This window comes from Hippoglossus stenolepis, chromosome 16 (assembly GCF_022539355.2).
Source record: "Hippoglossus stenolepis isolate QCI-W04-F060 chromosome 16, HSTE1.2, whole genome shotgun sequence".
NCBI classification, from domain to species: Eukaryota; Metazoa; Chordata; class Actinopteri; order Pleuronectiformes; family Pleuronectidae; genus Hippoglossus; species Hippoglossus stenolepis.
In genome coordinates, this window is record NC_061498.1 from 17,544,619 (window position 1) to 17,562,708 (window position 18,090).

General features: G+C 38.6%; 1 protein-coding gene across 5 annotated transcripts; it reads right to left on the bottom strand.

Annotated features, from left to right (window-relative positions):
• Window positions 1–42: 42 nt before the first annotated feature.
• LOC118122887 lies at window positions 43–16,768 on the bottom strand. Of its 5 annotated transcripts, none has more exons than XM_035179807.2 (6): window positions 16,636–16,768; window positions 5,074–5,181; window positions 4,722–4,893; window positions 3,233–3,350; window positions 3,052–3,147; window positions 43–729 (listed from the first exon to the last, which is right to left on the bottom strand). In XM_035179807.2, the coding sequence occupies exons 2-6, from the start codon at window positions 5,146–5,148 to the stop codon at window positions 360–362; spliced, it is 831 nt and encodes a 276-aa protein (XP_035035698.2). In that variant the 5' UTR covers window positions 5,149–5,181; window positions 16,636–16,768; the 3' UTR covers window positions 43–359. The 5 variants fall into 5 exon arrangements, with proteins under 5 accessions (XP_035035698.2, XP_035035701.2, XP_035035699.2 ...); XM_035179810.2 differs by lacking the exon at window positions 16,636–16,768 and adding an exon at window positions 14,619–14,678; XM_035179808.2 differs by lacking the exon at window positions 16,636–16,768 and adding an exon at window positions 8,500–8,703.
• Between the last annotated feature and the right edge of the window lie 1,322 nt (window positions 16,769–18,090).

Consider the following 18,090-nt stretch of genomic DNA (forward strand, 5'->3'; position numbering starts at 1 on the left):
CATAGTCAAGAGTTCCTGAAAACAAAAAGCATGGGGACGTTGGAGATTGTGATAAATACCTTTATATCTTACAGAATGCAACTTTTGACCAGTTAATGGCACTAGATTGAAGGTCAGAGGATCATCAAATTACAATTCATCCTGAGCCGAACATGAACGTGATAGATGGTTGTACCATAATCAAGCCATAATTACAGACTTTAGCCTCTTGGTGGTGCTAGAATGAATGTTAAAGGATTATCAAAATCAAGTCTCCTGGAAACACGAATGTCAGCACATGAAACATGAAGTCGTTGTTAGAATATTTTAGCCTGAACCAGAGTGGAGGACTGGCCAACAGTGTGGCTAAAAAAACCCTGTTACTGACAGTGTCCGGTCGTCCTGGCCACAGAGTCTGGTTTGGACCTGAAGTAGTGATCACAGTTGAGGAGCGGACAGTCTGTGAACTCCAGTCTGTAGTCGTAGAACACCGTGACCTCTGGAGGTCGCTCCTCTGCTCCTCCTCTGAAACCACACTCCTCCAGGGAGCTCTCTGGAGGCAGGCGGACCTCCTCTGTGGCCGCTCTGCTCAGAAAAACATCCAGCCTGGAGGTCTGGATACCGACCCGGTCCTGGATGATCCGGATCAGACTGAAGACTCTGCAGCTGCTCGACAAAACCACCTGAAAGTTGGCAGGATGTTCTGCTGAGAAGTCGAAGGGGATGAGTCTGACACTCAGACGGATGAACCTGTGTGTAGGTGACAGTTATCATAAGAGTTTGTGAAGCTTCACGAATACAAATATCATAGAAATCACAAACCAACCTGACATGACATGTTTTATAAACCCTGGAATATCTTTTTCATATCTGTACATTACATTCAGTTCACATTGTGTATGTTCAGTCAAATCAAATGTGTACTGTGGCCCTGAGGCGCAAAGCAAAACAGCACAAAAAATATACATCAATAATTCTGCATGATGACAGAATTTCACAAATCAAATGAACAACACAAAAAAAGATTTGACAATTTTAATGATTTTTTCAGAAAATCCCATTTAAAAATGTCATGTTGTATTTTTAGCATCTCATAACATTAGATATTTAACAAGAAAACAACAAGTTTAATCTTGTCAGAGGGAGAAGATTAAAAAATGAAATAAAAATATTGTTTAAATGAAAAATTGTAAGCAGGACGTTTTTGGGCTGTAGATACAATAGTTGTATGGATGATCTTCTGGGAGAAGTTTGACTTCTTGTCTGTGAATTTTGATTCATAAAAATATAATAGCTTACTAACATATTTAAATAAAAGCAAGAGCAAGAATTTCTTCGTGAAATACATTTTATTGGACTTGCCTCGTCCAACATGTTTTAAAAATGAATTAAATGAGTCGTACATATCTCTTGATGTCTCTGCCGCAGAAGAACAAGTCTGTGACTGAGTCTGTGGGATTTAACAGGATTAATCTTAACAATAAAGTTGTCTAATGTCTAATGTCTCGTCCTGTTTAGTATTTGTTTTCTGGAACCAGTATGTGAATATTAGGATAAATTTGCTTTTATCAAGACACCAACTTACAACTGACCCTCACCTAAATTTGTGGGTTTGCCATTTCCTCCTTTTTTGGGGTTTGAAATTTCCTGTTTCCACTCAGTTTTTATGTGCATAAAACAGGAGGATGCAGGGTCATTGTAAAACTTGAACTGTGAAAGCCCTTTGGCCTGTTTGCTGCCTGAGTTACACTCAATTAGTTGGTGTGGGCGTGTCAGAGTGTTGAAATAGCAGCAACGTGTATCGCAATCTATTCTACATGGACTCGAAAGTTCTCTGCAGCCGCTTCTTCTTGGTGTTTACATCCATTGAAGATGTTTGAAGGAGCTATTCCAGACGGCAAAAGTGGAAACTGTCCCATCAGGTGTATTTTGCAGCATTAACAAATATTAAAATCCATGTTATCCTCCTCCAATTTCGCATTTCTTCCACAAGAAAGTCAGGAATGATCTTCTCAGCTGCCATAGTTGCAACACTTGTGTATCAGAGTGTTAAACACAGCACTGTTTACGTTTAAATAAATGTTTTGCAACATTCTTTCTGAGCTGAACGCAGCCCAGGTGGCTCCTTGTTGCTTTTTCACTGGACCCGTCTCTATAAAAGCTGCCATTTGACTCCTCTGAGAACTGATCTCCAAGTGTTTGCTTTGTTCCTTTATCGTGTTTCTTCACACAGCCACAGACCTGACTCACATTTTTACTTTTGAGTTCCTATTTTCTTGATTAATCATTTAATTTATGCACTTTTTAGGACTCTCTTTTTTTTATTTTGAATAACAAACACCAGCAAGATGCAAAATCACATGTAGCAGCTACTGTAGAAACACACACACACACACACACACACACACACACACACACACACACACACACACACACACACACACGGCAGCCAGTTGAAACAAGGCACCAGCACCTGTCTGAAGGCCTGAGTGAGGTCTCCTGTGTTTGTGAAGCTGTTGGCTGGAGGTCACAAATAACTCTGCTTAACCTCAGACAGTTTGTGGCTTAATGCCAAAAGGAAGGTGACAGTTTTTTTTTCTCACATTTAATGTCTGTCTGATTTTGTGGCTTTATCTTATTCAACATGATGTTAAAGCTGTTTCTCTCATTTACTCTGAATACAAGCAACAGTGTGATGAATGTAAGGGGTCATGAGATGATTAATGTGTAAGAAAAGGGTGGTAAAACAATGATATTGTGCTTAATACATTTTATAGATATTGAAATATATACTTGGTACTGTTTTTTTTATTTTTGGTAACTGATCGTTACATTTTTCCAAACAAATGTATAAAATTATTTGACTGCTACAACTTCTCAGATAGAATCATTTTCTTTATTTCATGTTCTTACAACATCATCAAGTCAAATTTTTGGTGTTTTACAAAGTTGGTCAGACAAAACATGACATTTGAACTTTTTCTGTTTTGAGTTCTTTAATGGACCAAATTATTTCTAGATTATAAATTAATTATTATTTCTTATTCATTTGTGTTGGTGTAGAGTGGATACCTGTCTTTGTGAGGATTTAACGGCTCATCGTGATCAAAGGTTTTCAAAGCGGAGACGTCCTCTGACATCAGAGTGTCGACCTCTGTGCTGCTGTGACTTAACAATGACAACAAGAACATATAAACCACCACTGTTAAACAATATTGTACAAATATCAAGCAGAGTAAATGTTTAGTTTTACCTTAATCTCTGTAATTGTTTCTTAAAGTCTTGGTAACTGATTGTGTTGTTGGTTTTCAGCAGCCCACTCAACATGTGGAGCTGAATCTGCTGACAGGGGGCGCCCAAGCTCATCAGACCTGCAACCAGAGACACTTGAGTTGCTGTTGGTGGCGTTTAATACAGGTCTGTTCACACATTATGTCTAAATTTGATGAGTGCTCCTTACGAAAGCCCTTAAATCTACATTAAACTGTTGCCTGAAACATACATTAATAAAAGCTTTGTCATTGGTTTCTGAACATGATTAAGCTCTAAATAGTCAGTTATATTCTGCAGACTTATAAAGGGAACATTTATCCATCTTTTATTGGCAATGTAAAAAAAGTGAGAAGAGAAATAATTATGCTTTCAAGATGGTTTTATCATTTTAGAGATGAACTCCAGAAAGGCAGAACTGTGGATATGTGTAATTAAACATTAAAGGTCCAGCCCGGCAAATTTAGTGACACCTAGTGGTAAAGTTACAGATTGCAACCAACTGAATACCCATTACATTTGGCAAAACCTGACCCATAATGACTTTTTTAACTAATCAGAATTTAACATTAACCCACAGCCGTTTGATATTATTTCTAACTTTTTAGCAGTAACTTCACCCCTTTCTGTTCATTTTTAGCTTAAGTTGTCTATTCCAACCATTTCCTTTAACTAAATACTTATCCATGACTTTGGGTTCAACTTTTTAGCTAACTATCGAACCGCTGACCTTCTGGTCAGACCGCTCTCCCCCCGCAGCCACAGCCACCGTGGTTCTGTGGTTCAACTATTTCGCTAGTTCCGCTGCGATCAGTTTTAGCCAATTTTTCAACCAATATATTAATATTTCAAAACTGGAGCAGCTAAATGGAATCCATCCATCATCCCTTCAGTAAATGTAATAGTAATGATAATAATAGTCATAAATAATATATATTTATTCCAGCGTTTTGCTGCTGTGACATGTCAAAATGTCTGCTGTGAAAAAGTCTGAGGTTTCTTGTTCTTTTTTAGGTTGTTCTCAGCGAATCAACTCCAGAGCTACAGTATTGTCCTGCAGGTCTGAGCTCCTTGGAGCTCTTCAGTACAAAAGTATAGTTTACTCTATGTGTCTGAAGTTTGACGGACAAAGGGGACATTGTCCTGGTTTAGTTTCCCAGAGCCAGCTGCTCTTATCTGGGAGGGGATGAGAGGAAATGAGCCACTGCTCCCATTATCAAAAGTCTGATTCACAGTACCCTCCATAAATGCTTCAATACAACCACACTGTGGCGTTTGGTTAACACTGTCTCACATATCTTTTCTAATCTCTCTTTCCTTAGAGGTTATCTTTATCTGACATTCAAAGGAGCTGGAACAGAAATGACATGAGAGTCTCAATCTGAGCCTGACAGATCTTTAGTTTATAATTTACAGTTTACAATTTACATTTGTTGTGGACATGAGGATGAAGGTGTGAAGAGAGTAATTACCGAGCTCAAAATCCTTCAGGTTGACTGATCCACTTCGGTCTGGGTCCTTGAGACTGAAATGTTGATCAACCTGCTGCTGATGATCAGAAAACCACTGAATCATCTGATTCAGAAAACCCGCAAACTCTGGCCTGTTGGATCTAAGGTCCTCGTGGGTTTTGTCCATGGAAACCTGTGAAAAGATTTAAATAAAGTTTATATATGATCGAAACACTGGCCAGGGTTTACATTAAGTAAAGTTTGACATATTCCCAATTTAAAAAAAAGGAAACTTTGGATTTACTGTCTACTTTGCACTTGGCTTTGATGTTATGAGATTAGTCTTGGGATGTTTCAATGTTTAGACTCGTACTTTATTTTTCTTCTTCTGGTCTCTTTTGTTTGGTTTTGGGAGGCGCTGCTTTTTCTTTTTCATCTTGGCTGGCATGGTTGTCTCGTCTAGGACAATCGGGCATCAGCTCTGTGTTAACAAGAGATATGAGGTAAATAAGTACAAAATATAAAGTCTTCCTTCAAAAAACAATCGTTGTAAAGAGTAAAATTAAAACAATTTAACCTTTTAACTATAAAACACATTTTGGTAAAATGCTGAAATAAAAAAAAGTGGCGATTCACAACATTTTTGAAATAATCAGAATCTACAGCGAAGCCACATTCTTATATTTGTTCATTAATTTCTACCATCAGCTTTAACTTCACATTACTTTTAGTTAAATGCTACAACAGCTTGTAACAATTTCAGGTGTTGTGTTGTGTATTTCTACCATTGATTTAAACTATTAAATGGTAAATGGTTTGTATTTATATGAGCTTTTCTAATCTTGATGGCCACTCAAAGCACTTTACAGTACAATTTGCCATTCACCCATTCACACACCCATTCATACAGTGCATCTATTAGCAGCACTTTTTTTGTTCTATGAGGGGAAATTCAGGATTCAGCATCTTGCCCAAGGACACTTCGGCATGCAGATGGGGAAGACGGGATTGCCGACCTTCTGGTTGGAGGACGACCGCTCTCTCCCGCAAAATGCTTCAACTGTTTACCTTCAGCTGTAATCAGACCTATTTTAACCATTAATTTTAAGTGGTCTATTTCAACTTATATATATTAGGTTAACAGTTTTCTAACCTACTTTTAGCCAGCTAGTTCAAATGTTTATCAACTACTTTAATTGTTTGACTTGTTTATCAAGTATTTTAACTATTTATTATACAAATTTGGCTCCTTTAGTTGTGTCATCATTTTATTTAGTATTATAAGCTTTTTTCATTGTTTATAAATTCCTTTTTATAACCATTTGGCCATCACTTTTATCTATTTCAACTACTTTTTCAGTAAAACGTTTCAATCGGATGAAAGCCCACTGGTTGGGAATCACTGGAGTAATTTACAATCCAGTTGAGTGAGTAATCCTGCTAAACCCTACAACACATCACAGCAACAGAGTGACAACAAGAAAGAATAGCCACCATGGTTCCGCAGTGTCTCATCCTTCCTGCTCGTCTAAAACAATGAAGACAGGAAACAAAGGCATGGTGACCAGTTAAACACCATGAGGGCAAAGTGAGCTCATTACTGTCCCAGGCTTCCTCAGACTCAGTCCCAGTCCACGTTCCAGTGTCAGTGCTGGGAAGAGGGTTCCTGAGATGCAGCCCCTCCCTCAGAATCAGACAGGAAATCCCGTTTGGAGACCAAGGTGTTTGAGTGAAGACTGGTCTGGTGGGAGGCCCGTCAGAGCAAAGTTTGATTTACTGAGTGCTGAAAGATGAACTCATTTCCCTAAGTGAAAATAGTAATATTCAATTTACAGTTATATGTGCATACAAGCTGTACTTCGGTAAAGGGGAGGAAAGTATTAGTTAAAACTGCAAGTTTTTATAAAGTTGTTCAAAAAGTAAATGTTGGGTTTCAAATTTCCTTTTTAATTTAACTCTTACTTAAAGAGAAGTGTACGTAATGTAGACTCATCAGTAATAATAATAATAGGAGAGATGCAAAATGACCAGCAACAGAGACTAAAATGACCATTTTAAAAACACACAATATAACTTACTGCAAAGACACAAACTGACCACAGAGACATCAAACAAAAAAGAAAATAATAATACGTTTTTAAGGACAGTTCCCACCCCCCCCTCCAGAACGGTGGTGGGCAAAATGAGAAATTATGTTTGTGTGTATCTACACACTTTTGTCAAAATTAAGTGATGATATGGTTTGTGCTCGTACACTAAACACTTTCTTGTGTCTGTAAAGTGCTAAACTTTCTGTGGATCAAAAGTAAACTTCAGAAACACCTGAACTCAGTCCACAATAAAAACATGACACCTTTTATAAAGAAATTATATAACCTGCAACCTGTGAGAAAACTGACACTATTTGACGCTTTCATCTTTGCTGTTGTAAAATTCCTGAAGTCTTGTGCATATTTATGCTCCTACAACAGGCAGATCACTTCAAAGTAAATTTCAGGTTTTACCAAGCACCCCTCTTCACATGGAGAAGCACAGGTGCACTGCTGGTATGTGGAGAGCAGGGTGGGGGTCATGGACAGGGCCATCATTTTTTACTACAAGTGCCAACGTGTGCACTGATGCAACACGGAATTCAAGAATGTCTTCCTACAGTCGCTCATGGAGACTCAGACAAAACTCTGGTAGTGGAAGAAGTATTTAGATCCTTTAACCTCGATGTAAGAAAAAGTATTCTTACAAAAAAGATTGGTCAGGTTTAAAAACTGGCAACTGTGAATGTTACTTTCCTTTAGGATCAAGCTAATGCCAAGTATTTAAATACTGTTGGGTGGTTCAGGTCGACTTTTAGTCTGTAGAAGGGCAGAAAACAGCAAAGACAAAATCTATATTCTATTTAAAGTGATGTAAAACAGAAAAGCAGATGAATGTAGCAGCGTAACAATATATATATATATAATCTGATAATCTGCAGCTCTTGGGCATTTAAAAAATTGAAGAAGGTAGTAAATAATCTTTAATTCAATAATTTGATTCTGGAGGAAGTAACGTTACTAATTATTAAATTGCAATTATTATCTGTAAAGAAGTATGTATGTTCGTCCGTTTATAAATCTAATAAAGTATCTCTGCATCCTCTACAGCTGTAGGGTTCATAGAAAGTAAATGGCTCTATAACAAAAGTACAGCTTTTACTCATTTTGAAGTGAAGTGAATCCTATGCATCCTGACATTTGTGTTGCATATAATTCATCTGTGTGGTTTTAGCGCCTCCTGCTGGATTAAAAAGAACAAGGAGGTTTCCTTTTAAACAAGAAAAAGAGTCACACGTGTATGAACATACTGTATATGTATGTATAAACAATATCATGGAGGATTAACAGGTTTTATTAACGTTTTTTCAGGAATATTTCAGTTAAATAGCCTATTGTAAATTTCTCCACTTAGAAAAAAAAAATGTATCCATTGAGGTACAAACTGAGACAACATTATTATTTGTATTCTACCACAGCATCAGCTGGTTTCTGCTGTTAAATGGAATGACAAAGTATAATTTACTCCTGGTTCCTCCACACAGATGGTCACAGCCCTGCATATTAATTTTATAGTGTTTAGATAAACGTGGTGGAATAAAAACAACAACATTTCACTCTGAAATGTATTAAGTGGAAATATAACCATATTTATAAGGATATTCAGATATCAGCTTTGATTGGTTTAGATCTGTTATAATAATCAATCACATGCATGGCATCATGTTTGATATTTGATCATCAGTGAGCAACAGATACATGAGTCTTACCGTGTGTGATGATCTGTGAATGTGACTCATTCGTTTTCAAACAGACTCATTGTGGCTCATCATTATGAGCCACAATGAGTCAGCCACAATGAGTCTGTTTGAAAACGAATGAAACGTCTCCTCCTCTTCTTCTTTTAAATGTTGTATATTTGTAAACTTGTTTCCTGTGCTGCTTCGGCCTGGAGCTGATTCACTGTGTTGACCAGTTGCTACGGTAACAGGACCTTTTAAACATGCAGTGGTTTATAGGGAGGGTTGACTGACCAAATAATGAAAAAAAGAAAAGTCAAGTTTTTGTTGTTGCAGAGGAAAGACATTTAGATCTAAGTCATCAGCAACAAAACAAAATAAAGTTTGAAAATCTACAGTGAAATTTAAGCTCATGTTTTTCCACTAGGTGTCAGTAACATGCTGATTTGAAATCAGATGAGGTGTTTTATGAGCCATATTATTATTATTTTTCAATTAATGGAATATTTTTTACTATTTTTGTGATTGTAAAAATTGATGAATTCTGTTTCCATCAGTCCATTTTGCTCTCAATGTGTTTCACAGGCAACATGTGACTCAGAATGGTAAGATATATAAATATCACAAACCAAAATTGTCTCCATGAACAAATTCAGCTTTTTAATATCTGAAACAATTCCCACATTTGTGTTCTGGTTTGCTCAGACAACATGTTCCATCTGCGTCTATCGGTCTGCTCTCTGCCAGGGTGTGACACAAGATGACAGACTGGTCCCTGATGTCCCAACATATGAAAACCAGGGAGGATGCCGAGTTAATATCAGAGCCAAGCCACACTGATGCAAATCTGTTCCTCTACTCAGATCAACAGGGAAAATCTCACATTTAAATAAAGTGAATCTTTGTGAGCTACGGAAGATTATTGCTGTGGAGAAAACGGAGACAAAGGTTTGAAATATTATTAATGCCGAAAATACCCAAATTACAAGATACTGAGCCAAAACATATTTTGAGACACAAGAAACTATTGAAATTCAATAGAAAAAGAAACAAAATATGACCTATAACAGAATATGGTACAAAATTATGAGATAATAAGCTAAAAATATATTGAGCTTATTATTGAACAAGGTCAACATTATAAACTCATGAAGTGCAACATCTGGGATTGTGAAATTTGTTAACGCTTTATTTTAAAAGTCCTGTAGTTTTTCATTTCTGAGAAAAGAACAAACAAAAAGTATTTGTAAATCTGTATGAAAATGACAAGAAGTAACATATTTGCTTCTAGAATTTAAAGGAAACTACATCTGTATTTAGATGGTGTTGAATCTTTACAGCTTCAGCTGATTAATTCCATTTAATATTGATATTGAACCTTTTTTCGTCAACTAAATCTGCTCAAATGTCAAAGAGAAAATAAAAAAATGATCAGAAATGTTTCAATGATCCTTTGGTTGGAATTGTGCTTTGCTATTAACTGCTTATAAACTCAGTACTATTCAAATTCAAACTATTATAGTGAGTCAAAATGTATCATCTCATAAAATTGAAATAATCTGTAGGCTATTAAGATTTTTGTTCCAAGTTCTGAAAAAGTCTATTAGTTCATCTGATAAGATAAGACAAGATGTCTGTGTTTGAGAGAACAACAAAACCACCTTCCATGCTCCTTATGTGAAACAAGCAGGTGATGGTGGCCTCTCGATATGAATAATGACAAACAACACTGTGTTAAATGATGTACAATGACGTGCACACAGTCAAAATTCAAGCTTTTAGTATTTGTTTTGCTGCTTCTAGGTAAAAATGAGCTCATTGTCTGTATTTCTGAGCTTTAAAACCAGCTTTGGAGTTAATATATAATGTTTCTGTGGCTCTATACGAGGTGGGTGGTTAACACAACAACATCTAATCAGATGGATGTCCTATTTACACATCAGTGTGTTGTGTGAAATCACATATCGCCTCTCTCCCCCTGTACTGCACATCTTGTATATTTTATATTTTCAGGTCGTGTTTTTTTTTTTTCACATTTTGTTCTAAATCATAAACAAGAGCTGTGATCCATTAGTCTATATTTTAGGTTTAGTGAATACGCATGTTAAACTGTTTGCATGTTGATGAAACGAAATGGGAACCAACCCGTAGCCTCTGAGTCGAGAATAAATTAATTACAGGGCACGTTTTGTCGTCTAACACATGCAATAAACAAAGGAATGTCTTTTTCAGGCATCTGAATTCTTAAAAGTAAATATGTCTGTTCTGCAGCTCGTTTAAATTCTCCTCAGTTTTCCCTCCTGTTGTTTTCTGCTGATGCCTCAGTGAAGCGGTGTCTTCCAGGCCAGTCCGGCCTCGCTGCGTGTTGTTGTCCCTGCGTGGCCGGACTGGTGAGCAGGCCGACCAGAGCCAGACCAACAATCCCTCACTGAGCAGTAAAACCTTTGTTCCCTCAGGGTAAATGAGCAACTATCTTGAGCTCCTTCCTACTTCGCAGTTCTGTATTAAGTTCCAGGTCATTGTTTTTCCGTCAGGTTCATATTGTTAGTGTTTTGTTTTACTGTCACTACTCTCATCTTGTCATTTCTTTGAGTGTAAAAGTTCCAACAACCCACTGGATGCTTCCTGTTCAGCAGCAAACAGCAGACAGATACAGTTGGAGATAGTTAGACTGGCTTGTGATTGGTCAGTGTATCAGCAGGACCTTGATACCACAACAGCAAACACTCTGACATCATCAGTCATGGCAGCACCCATGTCCTGCATATTTTGGATTTACTTTTGTTCAACAGGAGGAAGCATCATCCATCTTTATTTACAGTCTATTCTAAATACAAGTCCAAAAAGTCTTACTTTAGTAGTACGGTTAATATTGTGAAAGGAAACTAAAGCTACACCTCTTGGTTAATGTACCAATACGATATTGATATGAATAGAGGAACTTATTTATCATATTTTGTTTCACAACTGACTGAAGATAGTATCTACGGATCTGTTTATTTGGGTAGATTACAGATAATATAAACTGAACTAGTCAGTTCTCCGGTTGCCATGCACAATAACCTGCTGTAACAAAAGGCCCCCTTTGCCAGTGATGTAAATTTGTTCTCTGTGTTGTTTAGGTGCTCAGTGAGCATCCAGTGTATTTCATGAGCCCATTATGTTTTTGCATAAATTGCTGCCTGCAGCTGTAGCAGCGGGACCAAGACAAAGGCCTGAATTATTCTTGACACAGAGACTAATGACAGTATTTTTCTTGCCTTGTAAATCCAGCAGAGCTAAATTTCACTTAGATCAGCTGCTTGTTTGCTGAGGCCTCAGCAGCTCCTGCAGGGAGGTGATCAGTCCACTGCTCCAGTGCAAAACAGAGACTTTTACAATTCTACTCCTTTTCATTTCACTGCAGGAAAAAAAGGTCAAAGCCATCCTGAGCACGTTGGGGCAGAGAGAGGTCACTGTGTGGAAAGTTTCACCTTCACTACCCAGAAATCCTCTGGCTTGATGCCAGAGAATTTGGCACACTCAGATTTACCTCAGATTAAGGACAAAGGCTACTGATTGTACACAGAGCTGTTTTCTCTGAGCAGCCCCTGAGTGATACCTGCTGCATGGGCAAAAAAAAATCAGATTTAATCTGCGCAAACTATTCAAATAATCCCCCAAAAGTGCAAGTGTTTCACACGTGATATAAATAAAACCTTAATGTGATGCATCATATTTGCATATAAACATGTTTGTAGTTGACCATTGCATATTCATTGTCTGGCAATCAACTTATCTCCTGCAAACGTTAGCATCACCAGTGAACTATCTTTATAACTACGGTATGTAACGTAAACTAGTTACGCCATAGGGCATTTCATAATATGTGCAACAAACATAAATACACTGTGAATAAAGATGGCCGACATGACAGCTCCCCAAAAGTGAAGCCAAAATGTCTCAGTAGTCCCCTGGTGGTTGGCTGCAGAATAGGTCCAAAACCCCGCCTCCTCCATGTTAGAAGATGGGATGCACAAAACAACTGTAAAACAAGTGTAAAATAGAATAGTTTTTCTCAAAGATGGTTTGTTTTAGTTAGTTCTTGTGACAATGATGTTTGTTCAAGTGTTCATGAGTATGGTTTTATTTATTTGATGATATACAAAATGTGGTGAAATGTCGAGATTGACAGCTCAGACGGTCGGGCATGTGTATGCATAGAAGTAGCATAAACTAAAAAGTAATATTTCAGTGTTTCCTTTGAAACACATTTCCATTAACTTATTTTGGTATAAACAACACTTGACTGGGTCTCACAAATTTCCAGTTGTATATATGCATGTCACGAACAAGTAACATTTTCTGTGATTGCGTTAGGCCAAGTTCTGGTACATTTCTTCTCATCATTTTCTTTTACTTCCCATTTCTTTCAGTTCTTGTATCCAGACGTGAAGCCGCTCTTTCAACTCTGATGTTATTATCCGGGAGTTGTCTCCCGTCTTGCGACAGCTGTTTGAGACAGGTAACTATGAAAACATCCCTCAGAAGTTGGTTCAAAGAGAAAATTCCATGTACTGCCTTCCTGACTGTGTGGATATAAATATATAAATGAAAATCTGAAGAAAGGGCAGAGGGCGGCTTTTAATCTTTTAGCTTTGATTCTCAGAGATGGAAGAGATATTCTGTCTGACTGTGAAGCTAACGGTAAGAGCATCCTGAACTCAGGTATCAGTCACCTGCAAGTCGAGATCATAGAATTTATACACTGCTCCAAAAAATTAAGGAAACACTTATTCGTCACAGTATAACACCAAGTCAGTAAACTTCAGGGATATTAATCTGTGCATTTAGGAAGCACAAGGGATTGTGAATGAATTTCACCTGTGTAAGAGCCATTTTGTAATTGTTTTGTTTTGTTAAACCTCCCACCACTTGGGGGAGTAGTGCCGTTGTCAATTAGCTAAGAGGTTCATATAATCAGGTGATACAGGTGTTGCTGGTAAGAAGCAAACAGTTTTTGACTGTGCAGTAATGGCTATGAAATGAATGCAAGGATTTCTTTTGTCTATGTTTTGGGGAAATAGACTTATGACAGAGAACGTGGTTGTGCTCTGTTTGTTTTGGAAACCCGACCCATTGTAAGTAATAAATCGCCTTTGTTTTGTGAACTGGACACTTCGTCATTTTTGCACGCGTCTAAACAATCAATCAGCAACTGTGGTGGCTTCTTTCTTTTTTTTCTTCATGTTCATTAAATCCACACTGCGACAGAAAGACAACATTGTACAAAGTGAAACATACTGGTCTGTGAAATGAGGAGCAGTATGTGTGAGCATGAAACACACACAATAAGAATGTCAAAATAAAAAATTTCCAGTTTTAACAAACATAACCAGCTTGAAGTGGCAGCAGTTTATAATAGTATGTTTAATGATTACAAAATTCTGATGATATACAGGAGATGTATACATTTTATTGCACTTCTGCCAAACAAGACAACTGACCAGTGTCCAACCTTCAATTAATCACGTCCCTCCACAGCTGCAAGCTTAAATTCAGGAATTTACCGTTTATGGCCAGAGGATTCTGGGTAATCTGCTGTCTGTAGTCATTTTGATTCAGGCTGCAGCCAAGAGACAGAGTTAATCATTTTAACGTTTCTCATCTTGAATCTGTATTTATGCTGTTGTTCTTTGATTATTATACAACTGCTCGTTTCAGTTAGCAGGATGGACAAAGTGGAGCCTCGGTGGCCAGGAGGGGAGGAGATGAAGATAAAAACTTTCTCTGTGGAGCCGTTGTCAAGGGAGTGCTCAGGAAAGAAATAAGTGAATAAATGAGATGAGAACCAGAGGAGCAGTGTCAGGGAGAAATGTGTTTTCCTCGTCCACGCTGTGTTGTGTCTGCCACATTTTGGGCAGTCGTGGGGGCGGCTGCTTTTCTATGCTGGTTAAAAAAAACTGCACATGCCACATGACAGATGTTCACTGTGGCACGATCCAAACACCCATCACCTGTTCTCATTTCTGTCCCTAATATCTGTGGAGGAAGGAACATGCAGGGGTGGGGTTGCTGGTGGGGGGTAGCTTTAAACAGAGGATTGACCCAAGCGGCCACTTAAAGGAATGGTTGACAGAAAAATGAAAATTCAGTAATTATCTACTGACCACGATGCTGATGGAGGAGTGGGTGAAGTGTTTGAGTCCACAAAACACTTCTGGAGTTTCAGGGGTCAACAGTGTTGCAGCCAAATCCGAAACAACTAAAGTAACATCAAAAAACAGAAAGAAAACATGAAGTGCCTCCACACTGCTCCTGTGGTGTCATCCAAGTGTCCTTAAGCCCCGACATTCATATTCAATTCAAAACGGCGTCATGTACACCATGTTTTAAGCCTAAATGTCTGATATCCTCCTACAAGGTGTGTTCACGGACCCTCGGAAAACACTATTGTGTGGCTATGTCTGCTAGCTTAGTCATTTCCGGTTGACATTTACGCTTAAAACACGGTGTAAATGACCTGAAAATTTATATGTCCGTTTTCAAATGTCTGCATGGTCGTAAAGCAACACTAGAGGGCAGCACACTGACAACAACAGCAATCATGGCGACGATAGAGGAGGTTGCGATAAAGTTCATCTTGAAGAGGCAAAAGCGGTTGCGTTGTAACCGGTGGTTTCTTCATGTCTTATGTAAAGCACTTACAACGACCTTGTTGGTGAATAAACTCACCCTGTTGTCCTTCTTGCTGAGAGTGAGGTGATAAGATTAATAGCACTCTCATGTCAGTGCAGTAAATGTATCACTGCTATTCTTCTTACCCAGATAGCATATGAATGTGGGCCACTTCAGGCAATGATGCAGCACTGGCCTGAACAGAATGGATGTGAGCCTAAAGTTGCCCACTTGTAAAATAGCAATTGTGAGCCAAAACAAATGGACCTGTGCTCTCGTCAAGGTGTAATCTGGATGTGAATCAAAAATGGCCCATGTGGTGAATGGTAAATATGGCCCAATTAGCATAAAACAAATTTGGGGCACCTTTGGTTGACAGGTGGTATTGCTTTGTCTTACTTGTGGCCCAGATCTGGCAAACAGGAGTGGACCACCCAAGTGCCATCATCCCATGTGGTATGTGTGGGATTTTTTAAATCTGGCTCCAATAATTTTGCTGTGCGGGTAGCTTAGCTTACCCTTAACACTGTAAACAGGGATACAGCTATCCTGACTGACTTAGAGTTTTTTTTTTTGAAAATTCTTAAGAAGAAGAAGTTTAATGAGGCCCAACGTACTTTTGAGGCTCATAAGTGTGTGTGGTGAATGTCATAAGTATCAAACACGGAGAATAAAAACCATATTACACAGAAAATGTTGTTTCAAAACTGAAACAAAATGTTTCCATCCAGACAAGCGTTTTATCAGAAATAATTTCTATCCATACTAGCACACCTGAAAACGCACATCTCATGTGATGGTGTAAACAGGAAGCAGGTTGTTTACTCTGCAGTTGCTAATACCTATTTTACAGCAAAAGAAGGCTAAAAATGAAAAGAGATTGACTTTGTTCCCATTGCCAGTAGAGGAGTTTGCCTTTCAGTTTTTTCCCGTGGTGCATCATACACGACTTCATGCACTCCCTCACCTCGCGGTTTTACCTAATTAGCATGATCACCCACCCAGGTGTCATGTTTCCATCACTGCCGATCGTAGCCCGGAGCTGATTAAAACCTGTCTCTACTAAAGTGATATGACCCAAGAGTGACTGCAGATTGTACCCGTTCCCATTGTAGACAAACACCAGATGTTAGTGGGTGTTAGTGGGTTATTTGAAGAATGGAGAAGGGGCTATAGTTGGAGACTAAAACAATGCGCACAATGTTGTCTTCCACTTGTTAATAGGATGATGGCGGCTCCTGTAGCTGAGCAGGGTAGTTGTCATTATCAGAAGCTTTAATTAGATGTGGAGGCAGCTTCACATGTTAAAATTCATGGTGTTTTTCTTAATCAAGGCTGGATTCCAGTGAAGCAGGTTTCTGGAATAATGTTCCAACACAACAGCACAGTCAATCACTTCTGTAGCTCCAGGCCATGGTGTCTGGATTAATTACCCCCCACACCCACTGCCCGCTATGCAGCCACAGTCACATTTTAGTCTGTAATTACATAACAGCAGCGATCTTTCACCTGATCTGTCCCTGGGCTTCGGCCTTTCTGCGCTCACAGGAACAGTCTTCAGGAAATTGAGTCCGTTTATCTGAAGAGTTGCTCCAACAGACAGGGCAGTAACTGGCTACCCAGAGTCTGACTCCTGACGAGATTAAAAACATTGGATGTCAGCCCAGGGCAAGGGGGGTTGGTTCATGGTGTTGCTCGGCATTCTGGGAGATTGCCTGTAACCTTGATTGAAGGAGTCCCAGCTGTTCACCGATAAACTACGTGGGTGCGATTGAGGACAAATGTGAAGCACAAATTCCTCTGGATCACTAATCACTGTGTGTGTGTGTGTGTGTGTGTGTGTGTGTGTGTGTGTGTGTGTGTGTGTGTGTGTGTGTGTGTGTGTGTGTGTGTGTGTGTGTGTGTGTGTGTGTGTGTGAGAATCAAATTAAATTTTAGCATTAAACGATCACAAACAATAAGAAATAACTCTGGAAAATGTCCGGACTGAATTTTTGGGAGTTCAGTTTTTGTGAACAATGCAGCAGGAGATTGTCCGGGACAGAAGCAGGTTCAACAACAGGAGGATTTCTGGTAAATTCAGGCAAACAATTGAAGACAATGTAAATACAATTTATGAATTCAGCTGGTAATGTTTTTCCTGACCTGCAGATACTCGCTCTGCGTCGAAGAGGTGTAGCTACAGTAGCAGCCACAACATCCTTCCAACCCTGGGATGTCATTAATCTTGCCCAAGGAGAATTGATCAGACAATGCATTTAGACACGTTGTCATGATAACGAGCCAACAGCCAACTAATGATCTGCTCTTAAACCTCCCACAGGAAAACTGTAGCAGAGAATCCTTCAGCAGAGTTTCCTCCACCTTCAGTTTGAGCCAAAGGCAGCTTTACATTCAACTGCTTTACCGTCCAGTCTCCTGAGCACACTCTGATCATGTGATCAGAAGACAAACAGAGTAATCACATTTTCTATCTATTGATCCATCCATCCATCTATCATCCATCAAAAGAAAGAAAGAAAGAAAGAAAGAAAGAAACCACATGCAATGAAGTCTGGATATTTCCCCCTCAATTTTCCAGAGTTGTTTATATGTTTATATATGTGAAAGACAAAACTCCAGAAAATGTCCAGATCTTATGCTGTTTCTCTGCAACTAAGCAAGACTAGGCAATCTGCTTCCTGTTTACACCGCTTTGCACATGCCCAGTGTATTTGAATGGTGATGTGATATGTCTTGGTCACCATGAATGTTCCTGAAATTTTCTTATATTATTTATGTGTCTGACACAGACAATCTCCTGCTGCGTTCTTCATATGTAAAAGTAAAACTCTTGAAAATGAAACCAATTTTCTGGATATTTTCCGCAGTCATGTCTGAAAAGCTCCAGTGTCCTCGTAGATACACTGTCTTTTAATAACTGACTGTGAGGACACTCACTGGAGAAAGATACAATTGAGTCAC